This window comes from Embiotoca jacksoni, unplaced genomic scaffold (genome assembly GCF_022577435.1).
Source record: "Embiotoca jacksoni isolate LCO1_2020_lvr unplaced genomic scaffold, fEmbJac1.0.p SCAF_33, whole genome shotgun sequence".
Taxonomy (NCBI): Eukaryota; Metazoa; Chordata; class Actinopteri; family Embiotocidae; genus Embiotoca; species Embiotoca jacksoni.
The window spans coordinates 1,740,724-1,760,730 of NW_027185385.1; the positions used below are offsets into that span (position 1 = coordinate 1,740,724).

General features: G+C 44.8%; 1 protein-coding gene across 1 annotated transcript; it reads right to left on the bottom strand.

The window, feature by feature from the left end:
* Nucleotides 1–5,098: 5,098 nt before the first annotated feature.
* On the bottom strand, nucleotides 5,099–19,701 carry wscd1b (WSC domain containing 1b). The gene is made up of 9 exons (XM_069165036.1): nucleotides 19,473–19,701; nucleotides 17,587–18,215; nucleotides 11,414–11,528; nucleotides 10,149–10,333; nucleotides 8,308–8,429; nucleotides 7,556–7,766; nucleotides 6,925–7,089; nucleotides 6,632–6,832; nucleotides 5,099–6,071 (listed from the first exon to the last, which is right to left on the bottom strand). Exons 2-9 carry the CDS (start codon nucleotides 17,975–17,977, stop codon nucleotides 5,719–5,721), a joined length of 1,743 nt encoding a protein of 580 aa, XP_069021137.1. The 5' UTR covers nucleotides 17,978–18,215; nucleotides 19,473–19,701; the 3' UTR covers nucleotides 5,099–5,718.
* Nucleotides 19,702–20,007: the final 306 nt, after the last annotated feature.

Consider the following 20,007-nt stretch of genomic DNA (forward strand, 5'->3'; position numbering starts at 1 on the left):
ACACAGTCTACAGACCTGTCACAAATCCCACAGACAGGTTTGGTGGATGTTCTCCATATTCAATCTGACTTACATAAATCATTCAAACAAGAGTTACAGCCTCCTGAAGTGTAACCAAACCTCTGTATCCTCCCGTCTTGACTATACTGAAGCCTTACTGATATTGACATTGCGTGTCCTTTGAGATTGCTCGAGCTCTCAGGACTGGCTCATCTCCAGCTCTGTGCTGCTCAGGTAACAAGCTTGTCTCCTGTCCATGTGGAAGGACAACAAAAGCATCTGCAATCTGGCTATGTCTTTCTTTTCTGCCTGTTCTCTGCTCTCTCTTCCAGTGAAACTTTATTCTTGTCAAAACATAAATATTCTCTTTTTTGCAATTTTTATTATTTTTATGTTTGCAAATCAACAAAAGAAAAAGCCAATGAATAAACTTGTTCTGACATCACATACTGTTGAAGCAGATGGTTCCTCATGTCTTAATGTAACCCAGACTAGCTGTAAATCCATTCAGTGTTTATGACAGACACCTGACTGTGAGGCCTTGTGGCATTGCTTCACTAATTAAGCTTAGTTTCAGACACATCAAATCCTCTGGGAACAGCACAACTGTTACAGACAACTGACAGGATGAGCCTCATCAAGCAGCCTTCAGTGAACCACTTTCAACTTCAGCAGCTGATTCTGTTCACCACCAGAAATGTTCTGTATCTAATCATTGCAGCAATATCAGTATTTTGACATTTAATTCCTTTAAACTACACAAATGTTATGCAGCTCTCCTGCAGCAAACTTTACCTGCATCCCCTGTCATTTTTTGGCTTCTTGGAGGCAACTAAACATGCTTGATTGCACATCAGCACAGAGCAGCATTGCAGTTTGTCAACATTTTCTCTTTTAGCTCTGTTTTTGGTCTCTATCAACTCTGTGTCTGCTCTCTGCTGATGCTGAGCAGGTAGTGGACAGTTGGTCTTTAGATCCAAGAAGAACTTCACTTACAGGAATGTAAAACAAAAGGCAAAGTCCAGGTAAATATGGGAAAGACACAAGGAAACAGGATTGCTCCAAAGCACAAGGAAACGGATCCATTTACATGTACAGGCTCACATGGAGGTTCTTGACTCACTGAATTGATATTCCAACAGGGAAGCAGTTCCTGACAAGGAGTAGGGTATAGGTACTGGTTTGGGTGACCGACAAGTGGTTACAGATGGGGTTGATTAGACAGCGGGTGAAGTAGGTGTGGCAGGGAGGAGACCAAAGCAGGAGCAAGAGGACCTCTGGTGGATACCGGGACTGACAAGGAGGGAGAAAGACAAGACTGCGTTCCACTAATGTTTTAGCACTCTACATACACACTTTGTACATGCTTCCATTAGGAGATGTCATCAGGAAGCACTGCATCAACTTTCATTGTTATGCAGATGACACTCAGCTATATCTTTCTATAAAACCAGATGAAACTAATCAGTTAGTAAAACTTGAAGCCTGTCTAAAAGACATAAAGACCTGGATGACCAAAAACTTCCTGCTTCTAAATTCAGACAAAACAGAAGTTCTTGTACTTGGTCCTAAACACCTCAGAAACTCTTTCTCTAATGATTTAGTTCCTCTGGATGACGTTGTCTTGGCCTCCAGCAAAACTGTGATGAACCTTGGAGTCATCTTTGATGAGGATTTGTCCTTTAGACACCATATAAAGCAAATCTCCAGAACTGCCTTCTTTCATCTACGTAATATTAATAAAATCAGGAAAATCCTTCCTCAGCGTGATGCAGAAAAACTCATTCATGCGTTTGTTACTTCTAGACTGGATTATTGTAATTCCTTGTTGTTAGGATGTCCAAATTACTCATTAAAACCCTGCAGCTGATCCAAAATGCTGCAGCAAGAGTACTGACGGGATTTAACAAGAGAGATCATATTTCTCCAGTTTTATCTTCTCTTCACTGGCTTCCTGTGAAATCAAGAATATAATTTAAAATTCTCTTGATGACTTACAAAGTTCTTAGTGACCAGAATCCATCTGATCTCAGAGATCTTATATAACCATATCATCCTGACATCTTATAGAACCACATCATCCTGATAGATCTGATAGAACCACATCATCCTGACATCTTATAGAACCACATCATCCTGATATATCTTACAGAACCACATCATCCTGACAGATATTTAGAGATGTTAGATCTCATCCCAACTAAACTTTTTAAGGAAGTCTCCCCTTTAATTAATACTTCCATATTAGATCAGATCAACCTATCTATTGTAACCAGCTATGTACCGCAGGCTTTTAAAGTGGCTGTAATTAAACCTTTACTTAAAAAGCCGACTCTTGATCAGCTGTTTTAGGAAACTACAGACCAATTTAAAACCTGATGTTTATTTTTATAATCCTTGAAAAAGTTGTTGCAGATCAACTTTGTGATCATTTACAAAGGAATGATCTGTTTGAAGATTTTCAGTCTTTAGAGTTCATCATAGCACAGAAACAGCTCTGGTGAAAGTTACTAATGACCTTTTATTAGCCTGAGATAATGGACTCGTCTCTGTACTTGTTCTTCTGGACCTCAGTGCTGCTTTTGATACGATTGATCATACGATCTTATTACAGAGATTAGAAGACGTTACGAGGATTAAAGGAACTGCATTAGACTGGTTCAAATCCTACTTATCAGATAGATTCCAGTTTGTCCATGTCAACAATGAGTCTTCCAGACAAACAAGAGTTAGTTATGGAGTTCCACAAGGCTCACTGTTAGGCCCAATGCTTTTTACTTTGTACATGCTTCCATTAGGAGATGAATTTAAAATTCTCTTGATGACTTACAAAGCTCTACATGACCAGGCTCCATCATATCTTAGAGATCTTATAGAACCATATAATCCTAGCAGAGCACTTCTCTCTCAGTACGCTGGTCTACTTGTGGTTCCTAGAGTTTCCAGAAGTAGAATGGGAGGCGGAGCTTCAGTTTTCAGGCTCCTCCCCTGTGGAACCAGCTCCCAGTTTGTGTTGGAGGGGCAGAAACCCTCTCTAGCTTTAAGATTAGACTCAAAACGTTCCTTCTTGATAAAGCCTATAGTTAGGGCTAGCTCAGGTAGACCTGAACCAACCCTTAGTTATGCTGTTATAGGCCGAGGCTGCTGGAGGACCTCGTTACATGCTGAGCTTCTTTTCTTTCCTCCTACTCTTTAACTGACTCATACCTCACCATCTTCTTCTCTCCCATAGTTTCTTCTTATTATCTGTTGTCTCCATTCAGTTCCTTCACTCGTGTAGTTTCTGTTCTTTCTTTTCCAGATGTCCCGTCATGGAGCTGCATGTCTCTGCTCTGTACTTGTCGTCTCCACCAACAGTTCTTCTCTTCTATCTCTATGCTGTCCTTTTCTCTCTCTGCTCTCTTCACCCCAACAGGCAGATGGCCGCCCACCTCTGATCCTGGTTCTGTTAACAGATGCTCCGCCCACCTCTGATCCTGGTTCTGTTAACAGATGCTCCGCCCACCTCTGGGAATTGTTGAATTGTTGAGTTTCTCTGTATAATATTGTAAAGTTTGCTGTAAGGACTTTAATGTGTTATGTACCATGAAATAACCTGTGTTGTGATTTGGCGCTATATAAATAAAATTGAATTTAAAATTGAATTGGATACATCTGCTAGTGGAAAGGAGGACCCACCGACGTGAATAATCTTCCAACAGCTAAAAGATGTTGTTTACAAGCTGTTTGATTTGCTTGTTTCTTTAGCTCAGCAGTCAGCTCGGCGTGTCTTATCTTTAGTTTTTCCTCTGCCTCCTCTAGTAATGATGGTTTATGTAATTAATGTAGTTTATTTGCTATGATGTAAGCGATGCTCAGTGAATTGGAAGTCTCTGGGTCGTTGGCGCAAGCCGAATATCACAGCTCCTCTTTCCCCCTGAGAGTCGTGAGGCCAAGGAAGGCCGGCCCCCTGAGAACGATGAAGCCGGACCCTTGTAGCCGCTGCTCTCCTCCCGCCAGCTCCCGGGAAGCCAAGCTGGCCGAGTGACCGTCTGAAAGACACGCGCCTTCAGGAGAAACCCACGATTCATCACCAACCTACAGCATAACATAACTTCTGCCCTGATGCAAAAATGATTCTTTAGCGCCTCACCTCACCCTAAATCAGTAAGCATTTCCCAGCATGCCCTAGTTCTTCCTTTGTAACTTTTCAGAATGAAGCAACCAAATTAAATAGGACTATTTGATTAACTAAAGACAGCTGTAATTCAAGAGATGCAAAGGATTATTGTTAGTAAAAGGCAATAACGATGATATTGAGACCTTGACCTTTATCGTTGGAAGCATGCTAACTTTGAGGATGTTATCGACTTGATAGTTGGTAAACTGAGACTTGAAGCAGGTGCAGTGAACTTCATGCTGAGAGGAGAAAGCCTGTTGTGGTTTGCTGACACGCTCTATCTATCTATCTCATGGCCACGATTTAGCAACTTGTGGCCTCGAGTTAGTATTTTGTGCGCATGATTTACATTATTTTTCTTTGGCCACTCCCGGGCTCCGTAACAGAAAGAACGTTTCAACAAAACCAACACTTGGCCATGCAGGCAAAGAGCAGACTGTTTGGAGTGATGTGCCCTGGACAGACGAATCAAAGATGAAGTCTGACATCCCTAACTGTAGACATGCTTGTTGCAGACCATGTGATGATCCTATAAGCACACAAATAAATCCTCTTTCCATCTTATTCCCATGTTTTATCTCTAAATATTCAAATATAGGAACTGAATCTTTGTTACAGCGTGATGGATTTAAATAAATCATTTATATCATTACTTCTTTTTAAATAAAGCAGACTTCATGAAAGCAGACGAGTGTTTTCCAATCTAAAGAATTTGAGCTTGTTTCATTCCATACCAGCAGGTCGCACTGTTCCTCCACTGTACAGCAGGATGAACTGAAACAGAAGATCTGCTCCTCTACTTACTATTAGGTGCCCAGGCTTCTCCAGTGAAGATCACCTTTTTAAACTGACAATCTGCTAACAGCTAAATCCACTGGAGAGTGAAGCACTCTTCCTCAGCAGGATCCGTTAAAGTGAAAGTCATGACGGACGGCGCCACCCACTTCAAACTGAATGTGTTTAATGAAATAAAAGGCTCATTGAAACAGGTGGATTTCATGTACAATTCAGAGCGGTTTCATTGTGATCAGCATGTTTCTGAGTTCATGTCCAGTCCACACATTTCATCCATCACCATCAGAAACCTGCGGCAGCCGGCGGGTTCACACAGAAACACAATGCTTCTATCATCTGTGTTAGTACAACTGGTCATTGTTATTAACATGGGTGTATGCTAAGAACATAATATACTGTATGTACTAAAGCAAAATTATAAAAAGCTAGAGAAACCCAAAACGAGTCCGTCCTGGATTTAAACTACTCGTGTTTGTCCAGTCGGGCACTTTGCGAGATAATCCGACTCTGCAGGCTAACAAAACATGTCAAAATCCTCCCTGCGTGTTCGTCACTGCTGTTCTCAGAGAGGCGGGCCCGGCCCAAAGGCTCACATCGCTGTTCACCGCTGGATTTCACTGAGACTTGTCATATTTTCTCCAGTGACCTCTAAAGTGTGTCCCTGACTCTGCAGCCATTCTGGCTCATCAGAGTCAGGTGGACCACTTCCATCAGCCAGACTGTCTGTTCCTCCACGAACCATGAACAGTGACCTTTTGAGGTCATCATCTGGGGAGGTACTCCTGTGGAAGTCCACTAAAGTTCCTGCTTTGCAGTGCCTGGTCAACAGTGTGAATGAAGGAGTCAATCATCTGTCTCATGTCCAGAGTGAAAGGGTCAAAGGAGGGCCGCTGGGCCCCCGAACGTTTGAAGTACCCATCCTGGTTGCTCTGGGCACACAGCAGCCTCTCCTCGGTCATTGAGACGTTTAAGAAGGCTGTGATGAGATGGAGCTGCGGCACAAGAGCTCTCTGCAGCTCCTCGTAGTGCACCACCAGCAGGCGGTGTCCAAACTTCAGCCAGCTCAGAGCGTGGGATGCCCACCAGGGGGCGTAGCTGGAGACAAATTCTGGCCACTCTGTGGGTGAAAGAGGGCACAGTTGATGAGTTATAGTCGGTATCATATATAGTTGTTAGATTGTATGTTATTCTTGATTTCCTTCTTTATATGTCAGTGTTGAGGGGGTTGACAACACTAAATAATTTTATACCTGTGTGATCGGTCGTCTGTGTGAATGTTCAACTGGTTACGACATGCTGTGAAAAAACAGCGCTGAAGTGTTTCAGAGCCGTTTTGCATTTTACACGGACTTCACTTCACAGCATGTAACGTGTGATTTTCTGTGTAGGAGGTGTGGTTGAAGTGCTGCTTCAGTGGACTTTAATTCAACATAAGAACATCTTCCGGTTTAGAAGGAAACCTCTCAGAGAGCTCTGACTGTGGGATAAAAGAGCTCAGGAGTGATGGCCTTACTTTGAATATGAGAACGTAACTGCTTCATGATGTACAGTCACAATCACTGAACCTCTTGTTCTCCTCTTGTCGGCTGTTGTTGTAACAGCAGGACATTATGCAGCAGTGACTGTAGCATCCTTCAGCACAGCCATAAACCACTCCGCTCTGCTGGACTGTATTACCTTTACTCTTCCACTGTGCATCTGTGGCGTGTCCTAAGTGCCCGGCACACTTGCGGTTGAATTCGGCCACTAAGGAGCGGTAAGGGTTTCGAATCAGCAGGACGGCAGAGTCAAACATCTCGATCTCTTTCTGACCGCTTTCATGGGTCTTCACGCAGATGCTGCGGCCGCTTTTCCAGTAGTCCTTCTCTCCTTTAAAACCTGGTGCCGATGAATAAAGGAGAGGAAAGTGGTCAGCTGTGTTTACGCTCTATGAATTGCCCATTTCAAGAGCGGCACGAGGCCATCCCCACCTCTGTTGTACAGCGTGCCGTCGAAGTAGAAGCTGCCCGTGTAGTAGCCCGTCACGAGCTCAATCAGGTGCCGAACCCAGGTGTTTCCTGCACCAGGAAAACTAGAAAGAGCCACCAGGGAGCTGGACCTCTGAGGCAGAAACATCCTCTCTTTGCACCTGGAGTCTACAAGGAGAGTTGTTTGTGTCAGCACCAGAATACATCAGAGTGTTGACGCAGAAGCACAAAATGGATCAATTTTCAGAAAATGGGCCACCAAATGGCAGCATGATTGCAAATGCAAAGAAACGGATCAGAGTTTAGATCCCAGGAAGTTTGGGATGAACATTGTTTTCATTTCTAATTTCCTCTTCTTTCCTTCACTGAGTGGTTTTCCTCCAAGAAAACAACACAATATTCAGACAGCGACGGGAAACAGACGGGTTTTTATCAGTTTTCAGGAGGAAAGTAAAGCTGCAACTTAATTTGTGGTGTGTGATCTGTAAAAATCACTGGTGAAAATGTATTATTTATCAAGATAATTAAAAAAAAAAAAATTATTATTTGACAATTATTACATAGTTTTACATTTACATTTTCTTGCATGCAGACAACTGAGACACAAATATCTTACATATAACAAACATCTCACCGAGTACAGGTGTGTGGTACACCTGGTAGTGGTCGCTGTCTGCTGGGCCTGTCGGTGTTGGCGTGATGGTGGCAGTGGTGGTGGTGGTGGTGTGGTTCAGAACAGCATTGCCAGCACACTGCTGCTTGTCCGACTGCTGGTTGAGGTTGAACAGAGACGACGTCCACGTACAGAAGCAGTAGGGCTTCTTGAGCACAGCCAGCGGGAGCTCCTGCAAACCAAAGGCACAAATGTTCTCCGTGTTTCTGTGACTGATCACACTGATTTTTCTCTCCGAAGACTTCTATTCCAGCCAAGGGTGACGTGTCAGCTCGGCTCAGGAGGAGAGTCGGCATCACATCCCCACTCCACGCTTCATTTTTGGTTCATTATTTCTTTACACTTTTCTCATTCACAGAAGGTCAGAAGACTCAATGTCAAAGCAGGAGGACACTGCAGTGAAATCTTTCAGAAAAGTGATGCATGCGTGGACACACACACACCACACAGAGAGAATGAATCACTGTATGCCGTATTTCTACCATTTTTCTGTTTCGTAGGAGGTGCAGCTGCATCCAGTCGGATCTGAGTTCAGGATGCAGAGTATCGACTTCTCATTAGAGCCACATTAAACCTTAAATATTCAGCAAAAATCCAGGAGCTCCACGTGAGACGGTTCTGTGAGCCGGAGTCTCCCCTCTCTGAGTGGAGAGCTGCTGCCGTGTGCAGTGAATTGATCATCAGGTGTTTCATTTCAGAGAAGCACTTCTAACCTTGTCGGTGCAGGTCTCGATGCAGGACTGTGTGGTCAAGTTTGGCTGAAACGAGGAGATGGGGAAGGTGCCGACGACGCTTCTCAGCAGCTTGAAGCAGCCGCGGTAGTGAATGTTTCTGACTGGAAAGAGATCAGTACACACGAGGATGTTAAGCAATGGCTGCTCAATAGAAAATGTAAATCCAAAGTATGTCTGCAGTAGTTATTTTTCTATACTTGACTGAATTCTGGTGCACGGCATAATACATTCACAACTCAGCTGCTAATCTCCAGAGACGCTGAAGCTTCCAATCATGAATATTAATTATGTTTATGAAGTCCTTATATAATAGATTCGTCCTTGCCAGCAACAGGGAGGGGGCGCATATCTTTAAAGAACTGAAAACACTTCTTACAAGAGAAAAGATTAATATTCACTGAAGCTGAAAGTGTCAGTCGTTATGAAGGCCGGTACACAGTTAGTTTGGTTCTAAGAGTTACAAAGTGCTTCACCACAAAACAAACAGAGGGAGCAATGATGCATCATATCAACATTCGAAAAATCAAATGCATTAGGAACATAAAAAAATTGCTAAAAAAACACTGTTAAAAGGATAAAAGCCCAATTTACAATTAAATATTGTATCTATATATATATTGTAATTAATTCCCAAATGATGGATTTGTTATACTCATACTATAACCAGTATTAACACCCCACGTCTACAACACGTCTCAGGCTGTTCATGTTCATTGCTGCAGACTTAAAGTCACAAAAACACATGAGCAGCAGATCACTGTAGTCCACAGGAGTAAACAGTAAACAGTAAATAGTAAACAGTAAATAGTAAACAGGGTTCTCGAAGTGGCCCAAAGTGATGCTGAGTTTGTTTTTAACGCAAATTTTACATCCCAAACAATCAGGCCGCGTTTACATGAACTCTATTTTCATGTGACATTTTCAAATGTATCAAAGCACATTTAAATGAATCATCACATAACAGCCTGATAAATATGCAGTTGTGCTCAGACCGGTGATGACGGCTCACAGATGGTTGTCACAGTGATGCACGTGAGTTTTCCAGGTGCTCATCAGACAGATATATTGACTGTCACAGCCGTGATGGAAGGATCCGTCACTTTAAACACCGGCTGGAGAAACACAGCTCAGCCCTCAGTGCGGTCTGACAGGACTGAAAGAAGGACACCTACAGAGTTGAATTCATTTCTTCACCAAGTATTAATTCATTTTGTATTCGTTGGTGGATTGTTGTCGAGACATAAATCAGACTAGTTTCATTTACGCCACAGTGTGTAATACACCTGTCAGTCCACCGTGTCAGTGTCACGTTTAGCCTCGCCTAGGTGTGAAAAGTATGTGCAAGTATGATCAGGCCTGAAGAAGGAAGTCATGTGATGACGGTCATGTGATGAGTGTCGAGAGAGGCTGGATGGATCCAATCCAGGACCGTGATGTAAATCATTACATTTTAAAGTGAAGACTTGGTGAGGTTAGGTTTAGGTTTGGGTTCAGGTTAATGTGAGGACGAGGTTTAGTCAGGTATGAGTTGACAGTGATAGTAAGTCTCCAGGAAATGAATGTAAGTCTTGTCAAGTGAGTAAAACACAGCTTTGTGTGTGCATCTCTATTTCGTAGCTTCATGGTTTTCAATGGGGAGTTTCCAGGTGGGAAATTGTTGCTCAATAAAACAATGAATATGATTTTAAAAAGTGACACTATAGGGTGCTTTGGCCTAAAAATATTTGGTTCAGTTCAGTTATTTCTCCGCTCGTCTGTGCAGTCACCCACAGAATGAACAGCCAACAGTGCCATGTCTTCCCGGAGGGGACTTGACTCACATTTTCTGTGACCTGGCAGCTGCTCCTCCACCTTGTAAATGGAGAGCCGACCCACTCCACCGCAGGGGGACCCCCTCTCACCCCGACACACCAGACTGCAGTCCTCCTCCGGAGCCCGCGGGCTACTGATCCGGTTCCCACAGTGGCACTCGGCTCCGTACTCCAGACCGGCAAACTGATACCCACTAACCACACACACACAGATACACACAGTTATTGCTCTTGCCAAGGGCAATCCATAACCTCCAGCTATTGGCCTGAGGCTGAGCCATTCCGCAGGACATTAGGTAACATTTCAAACTTATCATTTAGCTCAAACTTCCCAGCATTAAACCTCCAGTATCCCCCGTGATATCTGTCAGCGCTTCTCCTCCTGCAGTGCCTTCTTCTGGCTGAAGCGCCGTCACCTCTGATCTGTACTTTACATCGTAACTCATCCCCCTTCTTCTCCCTTTATCCTGTCTCCTTGGGAAGACAAGAGACCTCATCAAAACTGACCTTTTCATGTATGTCCTTTGAAGACGCCTCATAAATTGCCTTGACTTTTTACTTTTGCTCATTTCCGTAATTGGCCGGCTCAGGTAACGAGCACGGCTGCTTTCCATGTGGATGGGTGGAGGGTGTGTGTGTCTGTGTGTGTGTGTGTGTGTGTGTGTGTGTGTGTGTGTGTGTGTGTGTGTGTGTGTGTGTGTGTGTGTGAGCTCTGTGGGCTTCAGATGTGAGCACCAACTCTCAGTCTGACTGCTTCCATCTGTCCTCTGCTGCTCTGTTTCAGTGGGGCTGCACTGCTTCCTCACTGCTAACATATAAAAAGGAATAATTCAAGAGGGTCATTCGTTGGGTTGGCTCAGAAACATTCCACCTGCCTCTTCATGTTTCCGTGCAGGTTTGTCGGCAAGTCATAATCCTTGCTGCTAATTCAGCTCACTGTCCCACAGACTTTCACACCACGGCTGCAGGAAAAACACATATCTAACCACTGATTTATTCACTGACTGCTCAAGTCAGCTCATTAAGCTTTCTGACACACACACACACACACACACACACACACACACACACACACACACACACACACACACACAGATCAAGCCTTCTGTCCCGGCCTCTCTCACCCCCTCATCTTTTACTGTCATCCAGCCACCTGGCTCTCCGCTCGCTCCGAACACAGGAGGCATTCATGGAGGAGACTGAGATCCAAAGCGTTTACTCACACAGCAGGCCTTCTGTGGTGCCCTCACAGGAGCCCGCCGCAAACGCATTACCTTTCTGAGCAGGTGTCTTGACACAGAGAGCTGGTCATTTTGCGCAGGTCATAAAGCATGGTTCCACCCAGGGCTCGGTCACTGGCGTTGTGCAGGAAGCATCCGATGTACGTTCCTACGCGTGTCCAGAGAAAAAGTTTAATTAAAATTCAGTCAGGCTGAAAAGTTCCCTGTAGCGACGCTCAGGAAGTGACCTCACAAAACCAGGGCAGTGGAGTGAAAAGTAGTTTTGTAGCGAAAGAAAAAAAAAAGTGATTTAAATAAGTAATTAATATTTCAATCAAAAACACAATAAATTGTCATGTGAGGAACTTCAGGAAACCTGACGATACTACGTCCCGCCCACCGATAGCTGTAACCTGACTGCACCACAGGCCTGTCAATCAAACAGACACGCCCCCAAAAACAGGTCTTCTTGAATCTTCTTTTCTAATGAATGAGGGATTATTTTCAGATGGACCTCCAGAAAACTAATAAGAAGGAGTGACTTTAGCTAACAACACCGAGATAACTGATGGACACATTTTATTCACTTTGGATTTGATGAGAGAAGTTGAATGGGAGTCTATGGAGCCGGAGGCTTTTTGGAGCCGACCTCTAGTGGCACTCGCTGGTATTGCAGCTGAAGACACTTCTGGATCAGAACCATCTTACAGACCTGAAGCTACGAACTCTTTTACATACAGTCTGTGGTTTATATCCAGTCTGTAGTTGTGATTGCCCACTATATAAATAAACAAAATTTAATTGAATAATAACTATGCTCAATGTTACACACACACACACACACACACACACACACACACACACACACACACACACACACACACACACACAGTTAGCTGTAAATGGATGTTGACACACTCCTCTGACTTCATTTGGACACGGACCAGACCTACTCCGTCTCTGGACACGTCCTCGAACAGCGCCGGTGCCAAAGCAGCCTCTGCGTCCTCACTTACTCACAGTGATTATACACACAGTAGTGTGTATCGTGAGCCGTGATATCCAACTAATTTACAACATGACAAGGCTTCATTTATCTTCTGATGTGGATTACTCTTATTCCTACTTTTCTTTGAACTTCTTTACTTCCACTAAAATAAAAATCACTCCTTTAGAAAGTAGGATGTAACGCATAATAGGCTACGACAGATTATTATGACGTGCTGACGAGATTAAGGCACCATATAAAATGTCACCCAAATTCAGGCTTTGATGTTATCCTTGTCTTTGACACTTCGCTGCATCAAACTCTGCTCAGCTGAAGCATAAAAGTCTTCATAAACACCAGTTTCACTGTGGAGAGCAGCATATGCATTTCTTTTGTGTGCAGGATTCATTTACATCTTCCCCCTTGGCTCTGAGACTGGTGTATTTTTAGGTTATGTGCTGGATGCTTTTCATTCAGTAACTGTACTGCATGTGTTCAGGTTGAAGTATATCTTTTGGAGCATGAGGTGCATGCAGATAAATTCTCACAGTTGGCTTATACGTGTATTCCACCATCCCTGTGAATTTGTATTCATAGACGTTTTACAGGTTTCAAGGACACCAAGTATTTGGCTTCCTATTTCATGTTTACTACCAGCAATAGAAATAGACTGAAGCCAACTGGTCAAAGAGAGGCTTTAAAAAGTGTTGGGGAGATACATGCAGCTGGGACTCGAGAGATGTGGCAGCAAGGTGCGCAGACAAGATGGATGCAAGCAATGGACCGTGAAATCTCTGGCAGGCCGAGCATCACCGTATCGAGTTCCTGATTCAATCAGTCTGCGATGTCCTCTGAAGCCCGTCCAGCCTGTTGTGCTGGCGCGAGGCTGAGTCACCGGCCGCCTGCGCCTCAGGAGACGGCTGCTGCCTGAAAGCACGAGGACACCGGGCCTGCAAAAGTCTGTGAGAAGAAGTATCTCGAGAGGCATCGCCCGAGGTGAGACCCCCGCTCCACCCTCAGCCACCCAGCAGGGTAGGTCATTGCTTTAATCAAAGTGAAGGAGAGGCCCCAAGCAGCTGCAGCTCAGGGAGGGAAGCAGTCTGAATTCCCAGACATGATAGAAACGACTGCACCGAAGCCCGACACCGCGCAGCTTTCTTAAACACGAAGACAGATGGCGGAGCTGCAGCTGATTCTTCCCGGCAGGATCAGATGGAGGAGGCTAATGACGGGACGGCCACTGCCACAGGTAGAACTGTGAGTGTTCATTAAAGTGGGCTGAAGGGGGTTCACGTCCTCTCTGCTGGATCTACAACATCCGTACAGATGTGCAGCACAGAGTAACAGGATGCCGCGGTCAGAGAGGATCATCTCAGAGGCTGCATGTACGACCAGATAACCTGCACTCTCTGACTACTTGAAACTTTGTAAAGGAATCAACACAAACTTTGTAAAAATCTAATATCATGAAATATAAATACAGAGATTGTGGCTCCTACTGCGCATCTCCTCTAATATCTCTTACTTCTGATCTGTCTGCACATCTCTGGCTGTGTAATACTTCTGATATGTACCTTACATATCAAGGAATCTGTGACTCATCCTTGCAAGGCACAAGGTTTCCAGCAGCAGACACAAAGTATTATGCATCTCTTACTTTTATTATAACATGTTTGAATAGGTGGTGGCTCCTGAATCTATGAATATCTGAAACTGAAGCTGATGTGCAAACTTCTCCATCCGGGTGTGTAATGATATCACTGCTTCACTTTGTATGAGATTAGTCACTGAGTAAAGATGGGGCAGGATTAAGGTCAAATAAAGAAATTCTTTTTTGGTTTGTTTCAACCTTTTGCAGTCCAGACGGGAGTCTGACCGACATGTCATCTTGTCGCTGTCAATAAATAAATAATGAGTAACTGCAGCACAGAAATACCGAAGGGAGAAATCTTTACCCTCAAAACAAACAGTGTCCCATGAATGGATCAGTTACTACAAACATATGCAGTGTATGCAAACAGCGTAATCATCATATAGACTTATGAAGAGCTGTTACGACATTACACTGTTAGTCTGAGAGGAAAAAGATGGTTTCAACAACCTTGAAGTTACTGAGGGGAAACAGAAGGATGGTGATAAATTCTTGATCTCATTTTTCAGTATCAACCTCAAATATGCTGTATCGACATCAACCATCATCCATCAGTGATGTCATCAACCATCAGTGATGTCATCGTTGGTTTGTGAACGTTATGAATCCTCCAGTTCAGATTCTGTCCGTCACCATCTTTGCTAGTTCAGAGCGGTTTGGAGCAGGAAGTGACCATATTTGGACGAGCTGGGGGAGGAGCCAGCGGTGGATCTGACCGATCTGATCGGAAACCTGACGATACTACGTCCCGCCCACCGATAGCTGTAACCTGACTGCACCACAGACCTGTCAATCAAACAGACACGCCCCCAAAAACAGGTCTTCTTGAATCTTCTTTTCTAATGAATGAGGGATTATTTTCAGATGGACCTCCAGAAAACTAAGAAGAAGGAGTGACTTTAGCTAACAACACCGAGATAACTTTTATTTGGAGCCGACCTCTAGTGGCACTCAGTGGTATTGCATCTTAAGGCACTTCTGCGTCTGCCTCATTTTCAAACCCGGAAGCTACGAACTCCTTTATATACAATGCATGGGTCTAGTCCAGAGACTTCAGCTGTGAGCTTTGGATAACGAGTTGGCATTGGATGGATGAGAGCTGTTTAATGACAGCAGACCTTGGCTGAAGATCTGATGATGCTCCTGATTCGGCATCTCATGATCTCTGCTCGACTCAGTGAGTAGAAAGATTTTACCAGTCGTTGTTCTCTCCATTTCTCTGCCTTTCATTCTACTAAGTGAGAGAAAGCTTCTCAAGAAACACCAGAGACGATATGTGAGCTGGTAAATGCTTCTGACAGCACATACCACATGGATGAGTCCCTGGTCTGATTCCTTCACTATATGTCATTCACCTGCTCTCTTTCCCTGCATGTCCGGCCTGTCTGCACTGCCAACAGTTATCATTATTGTTGAGTCTGCCATTTCTCCTTTGGATTGACTGATTTGTCATTAAATCAATTCATTGTCACTGCCTTTCAGGGCCCAAGCTGACCTCTTCAAATGGATGCTTTTGTTCGACCAAAAGCCCAAAACTCAAAGACCTTCACAACAGCAGGACATGTTCACATGAGGACATTTTGTTTTTTTTCCCGTGATAAAAGATTTTAAGAATTAGTTGATATACTGGGGTACACACCTCTTTGCTTTTGCCGAGAAGTAGATGAAAAGATCGATGTGTCTGTGCGCTAAATATAAAGTTAAAACCACTCTTAGCTTAGCATCGGGAGAAAAACTCAGGGATGCAGCTCACCTGCTTCTCCTCAAGAAGTGCTCGTAGACGTGTCTCTTCAGCTCACCAGTTAACATGTTAAATACTGTTTATTCTGCACAAAAAAACTAACTGTAAACACAACAAGTTCCTGGAGTCAGGCAGCCAGGACCTCAGTGACTTATTTCTACCAGCAAGTCCAGCAATAGCAGCTGGATTCTTGCAGCTGGAGTTTGGCTGGCGGTTGGACTTCATTAACTTTGCACACAGCAACAACGCAAAGTGTTTCCACCTGTTTCCGTTTTTTTTGCTAAGCTAAGCTAAAAAAAACTGCTGGCTGAATTGCATTTACTCAACAGACATGAGCGTGGTGTTGACCTTCATTTACTATTTATCTAAATGATTATTCTGTTCCCAAACATCATCAAATCAATTGTTGTCAACTGTAGCTGACATACTGTTTCCAGGTGTACTGAAGAGGTTTGGTGGTTCTAGAACAGATAGTGGTCTCTCTCTTTTCCTCTGAGACCTTCGACCAGTGACTCTTCTCTGGCATGTGGCACGATAGCTCTGGATAATTTAATTCTGTGTCCCGAGTAATACTTTTAAAAAAGAACCTTTTGCCAGACGGCTGTTCCTGAAACAGATCTCATCCCGGCCACCAACATTTCTCATCTGTATTACCATACTGAGCAGTCATGTAGTGTCTGCTTAAAAAAAGGATTAAGAGCTCTTGTAGGATGCTTTTCAAGAAGAGTAAATGTTCCACGAGGAGTAATTACATTGTATTTATCATTTCAACAAAATGGCAAAAGGTGCAGACAGACGACGTTAAACAACGGAGTAAAAAAGTGCTCCAGTAATGTCGGAGGCTCCTTAAAGAGTGCTCGAACAAGAAATTGTATCATTTTTAACTTCATAATAACTCATTTATTTTCCCGAAGCTTCTGTGGCGTCTGCCTGCCTTTTCCTCCGCTGGTTTCAAAAAGATCAGTGAGCTCGATCCCTCATCTACAAGATCTGAGGAACCCACACGTAAAATATCATATAAACGTATAATGAAGCTCGTCTAAATGTTCTAAGGTCATGATTATCTGTTCATGAATGTAGAATGAAGCCTGTCGTGAGTGCACCACGGGAGTCCCGTGCAGAGTATGTTTCTTCAGCCCCTGGACATCTGAGCTAAAAAAGTAAATCATAAAATAGAAAATAAACTTGTATATTTGCTCCTTCATATATTATTCAGCAGGAAAAACAGTGTCTCAGTCCGCACATCTTCAGCAGCATGTATCGGGCTCATCTTCTCCCTTCCAGCTCCATTTCAGACAGCAGGAGGTTACTGTTGTCAGACTTTGTAATTTCTACTTGGCAAAAGAGGAGCACAACCTTGGCGACTGATACAAGGGCAGTCCGGAGTTGGTGAAACCACATTAGATTTTGTAAGGCCACAGGTCTGACAGATAAGATGTCTGTTGGAAGACATGTCTGAATTTTAGAAAAGCACACAGCTTTATATTCGCAACAGAATTCACTGGTTAATTTCTGTGCTGAAGAATCCTTCATTTTCACATAATGCCGTTGAGCTGCTTAAAACAGCATTCAGCTGACTACCACCTTCACGGAGTCAACACCTCACTGGAGCACTAATTAATGGAAATAGGGCAAGTGGCCAGTGGTCACATGTTCACGTTAACACTGGTTGCTCTGCCTCTTTTGCCTGCTGGCTGGTTACTTAGAAGGAAAGCTGCAGTGATGCTCGTGATGTTAAACGTCAAGATGAGACACCTGAACTGAAAGACAGGACAGTGTCAGCTCAGTGTGGAGACAAATGTGTCTCGATCTGCAGGCCCGGCTGCAGTGTGTGTAGAGGGATTTACCTTTGTGTCTGCTGCTCCGGTGCAGAGAGACTCTCTGCTCTGGACTCTCTGGCAGCAGACTGTGAAACCAGCGGCGATGCAAGTGTTGGACCCCGAGGCTTCGGGACGCGGGCCAGTGTCGCCCTGCCTTGGCGCCCCCACCGGACACAGCCTGAGCGGTGGCCCATCTGGAGCGCGCCCTCACAGCCAGGCCTGCAGTCCTGAGAGCGGTGGGGGGCGCTGCAAGGGACAGCAGGGGTGGCAGGCTGGCGAGGTTGGGCTGGGCCACTCTGACGGTGGAGCGCTGCAGGAGCAGGATGCTGCCTGCCATCAGATAGGCGATGCCCAGGCCGAGCAGCAGCATCTGGGCCCGCTTCAACAGGCAGTGCAGCTTGTAGAGGGGCGCCACCATTCCTACAGCGTGGACTGTCCGTCACCTCAGTGAAAGGCCATCTCATCAATCAGGAGTGAGACGGTCAGTAACGTTCCTACAACTTTAAAATGTTGTCAAGACCTGCAGCACACGGCAGCGGTGCACACATGGTGTCTCGGTCCTCAGTTGAGTCCAATAGCAGCAGTGGAACAATGGATGCGTCTCAACGGAGAGGGATTTAATATCCAAGGCTGTGGTCACTGACTCCTCGGAGCTCCTTGGGGGACAAAACAGAAAGAAACACAAGCAGCTGGATGTAAAGCAGCAGAGTATTTCTCTGTATGTCAGCACAATGAAGAGGAAGGGAAGTGTATGGCTGGTGGATTAGACGCACAGCTCATGTTGACATATGGGCTTGTGTTTCTGTCTTGCAGCATCTTGCAATACATCCCTCTGTGTCTGCTGCTTCAATGATTTCATTCTTGCCGTTTGTTCTTAAATCAAAGTTCTGGTCTGTAATCCCTGTTTCTATTGAGTGTTAGCAGGTTTTAAAACTGATTATTTTAAACTGAAATTACACAAAACCTTTAATAAGTGGGGTTTTTTTTTCTATACAAAGATTTCACTCAAGTCCCATGCTACCAGATTATGTTCATTTGGAAACAGGTATCTCCGAGCTCCACAATCTAAATTCAGTTATCACTGTGAAATAACATCATGTGATAAAAGAAACTGTCCGTAGAGCGCATTATGGGAGCTTATGAAATGGGGATTATCAAAGCAGTATACAGACTAACTCTGGCCTCATCTGTGGAGAGATGAATAAGTGATGAGAGAGGGGGGGGGGGGGGGGGGGAAAGCAAGCAAAGATGAGATGTTGAGAATCTCTGAGCGCCCTGGTGTTTTCAGAAGCTGACACTGACTGAGGAGAGAAGCAGTGAAGTGCAGCTCTGACCTGCTCTCATGGGTTTTATTTTACTGTCATGATGGTTGTTATCTGAGCCCGTTGCGACAGAAAAAGAGGGGCCGTGCAGGTTCCCATGTAACACCAGCTATGTTCATCCCTCAGTAGATGCCTCACAGACTCAGTCTCTCTTCCTCCACATCCGATGATATCCATTAATTCCCTCGCTGTCTCGGTGGCCGTCACATACCGCCATGCCCTTCAGCAATACTTTCCATCTCAGGCCTCTCCCGACACACAGCCCCCCCTCAAAAAAAAGAAGAAGTAGGGGTGCTCCCGAGGATAGAAGCAACAGTTTGCACAATGAACAATCTCCGATCAAGTCCGAGTGCCCAACTTATGTTCAACTCATCGTTTTTACGCATAAAATAACCCCCACTACGCATTTTATCCCCAAATAAACCAACGTGTGTGCTTTGATTTGGAGGGATGGATGGGAGGTTGAAAGACAAATGAACAACCAGCGAGAGTAAACACGCATCAGCTATTTAAGAAGCCGAGGTCTTCCATCTTAAAACCCCTCACTCTGCCTCCTCCATTTACAGTAGAGGCTGTCTGAACGTGTCTTACCTTCAGCACGGCACCGCTTCCATCCATCGACCCCTCTCAGTCCGCGGCCGTTATCATCGCTGTTTTCCCCGCTTTATTGTCCGGTGAGGGTCTCCTCAGCTCCAGAGCGGGTGTTATATAAGCTCTCTCTCAGACAGCAGTGCTGCCCCGTCGCTCTGAAAGGCTGGCACAGCGATATAAAGCACAGGCAGTGTGTGTGTGTGTGTGTGTGTGTGAGAGGAGGAGGAGGAGGAGGAGGAGGAGGTGATGGGGGTGATGGGGGGAGGAGGAGGAGGGGTAGTCAGTCTCATTTGCATTGGTGATCGAAGCGCGTCACGGCTCCTTCACGGTGCAGACGGGAGGCTCGTGTCCAGCAGCGCGGCTTAGTGCACATAACGGGGGCCTTGTAACGACACCGCGGCGGTACCGCGATCCTCCGACACCGAGCTCCATGTCCACTACCGAGCCTGTCCTCCGGAGAGACGCGCTGCGGCTCACTGACACTAGACACGAGTTTGGGGGACAAGAACAACACTAAACTGTAAATCACCCAGCA

What these genes read in the sequence shown, in the direction of transcription:
- wscd1b (XM_069165036.1), bottom strand. Translation starts at nt 17,977, where the DNA reads ATGGTGGCGCCCCTCTACAAGCTGCACTGCCTGTTGAAGCGGGCCCAG. An exon ending in GTACCACACACCTGTACTCG is followed by an intron (nt 7,090 to 7,555) that starts GTGAGATGTTTG and finishes CTCTCCTTGTAG; the next exon opens with ACTCCAGGTGCAAAGAGAGG. An exon ending in CGGCACGCTGTACAACAGAG is followed by an intron (nt 6,833 to 6,924) that starts GTGGGGATGGCC and finishes CATCGGCACCAG; the next exon opens with GTTTTAAAGGAGAGAAGGAC.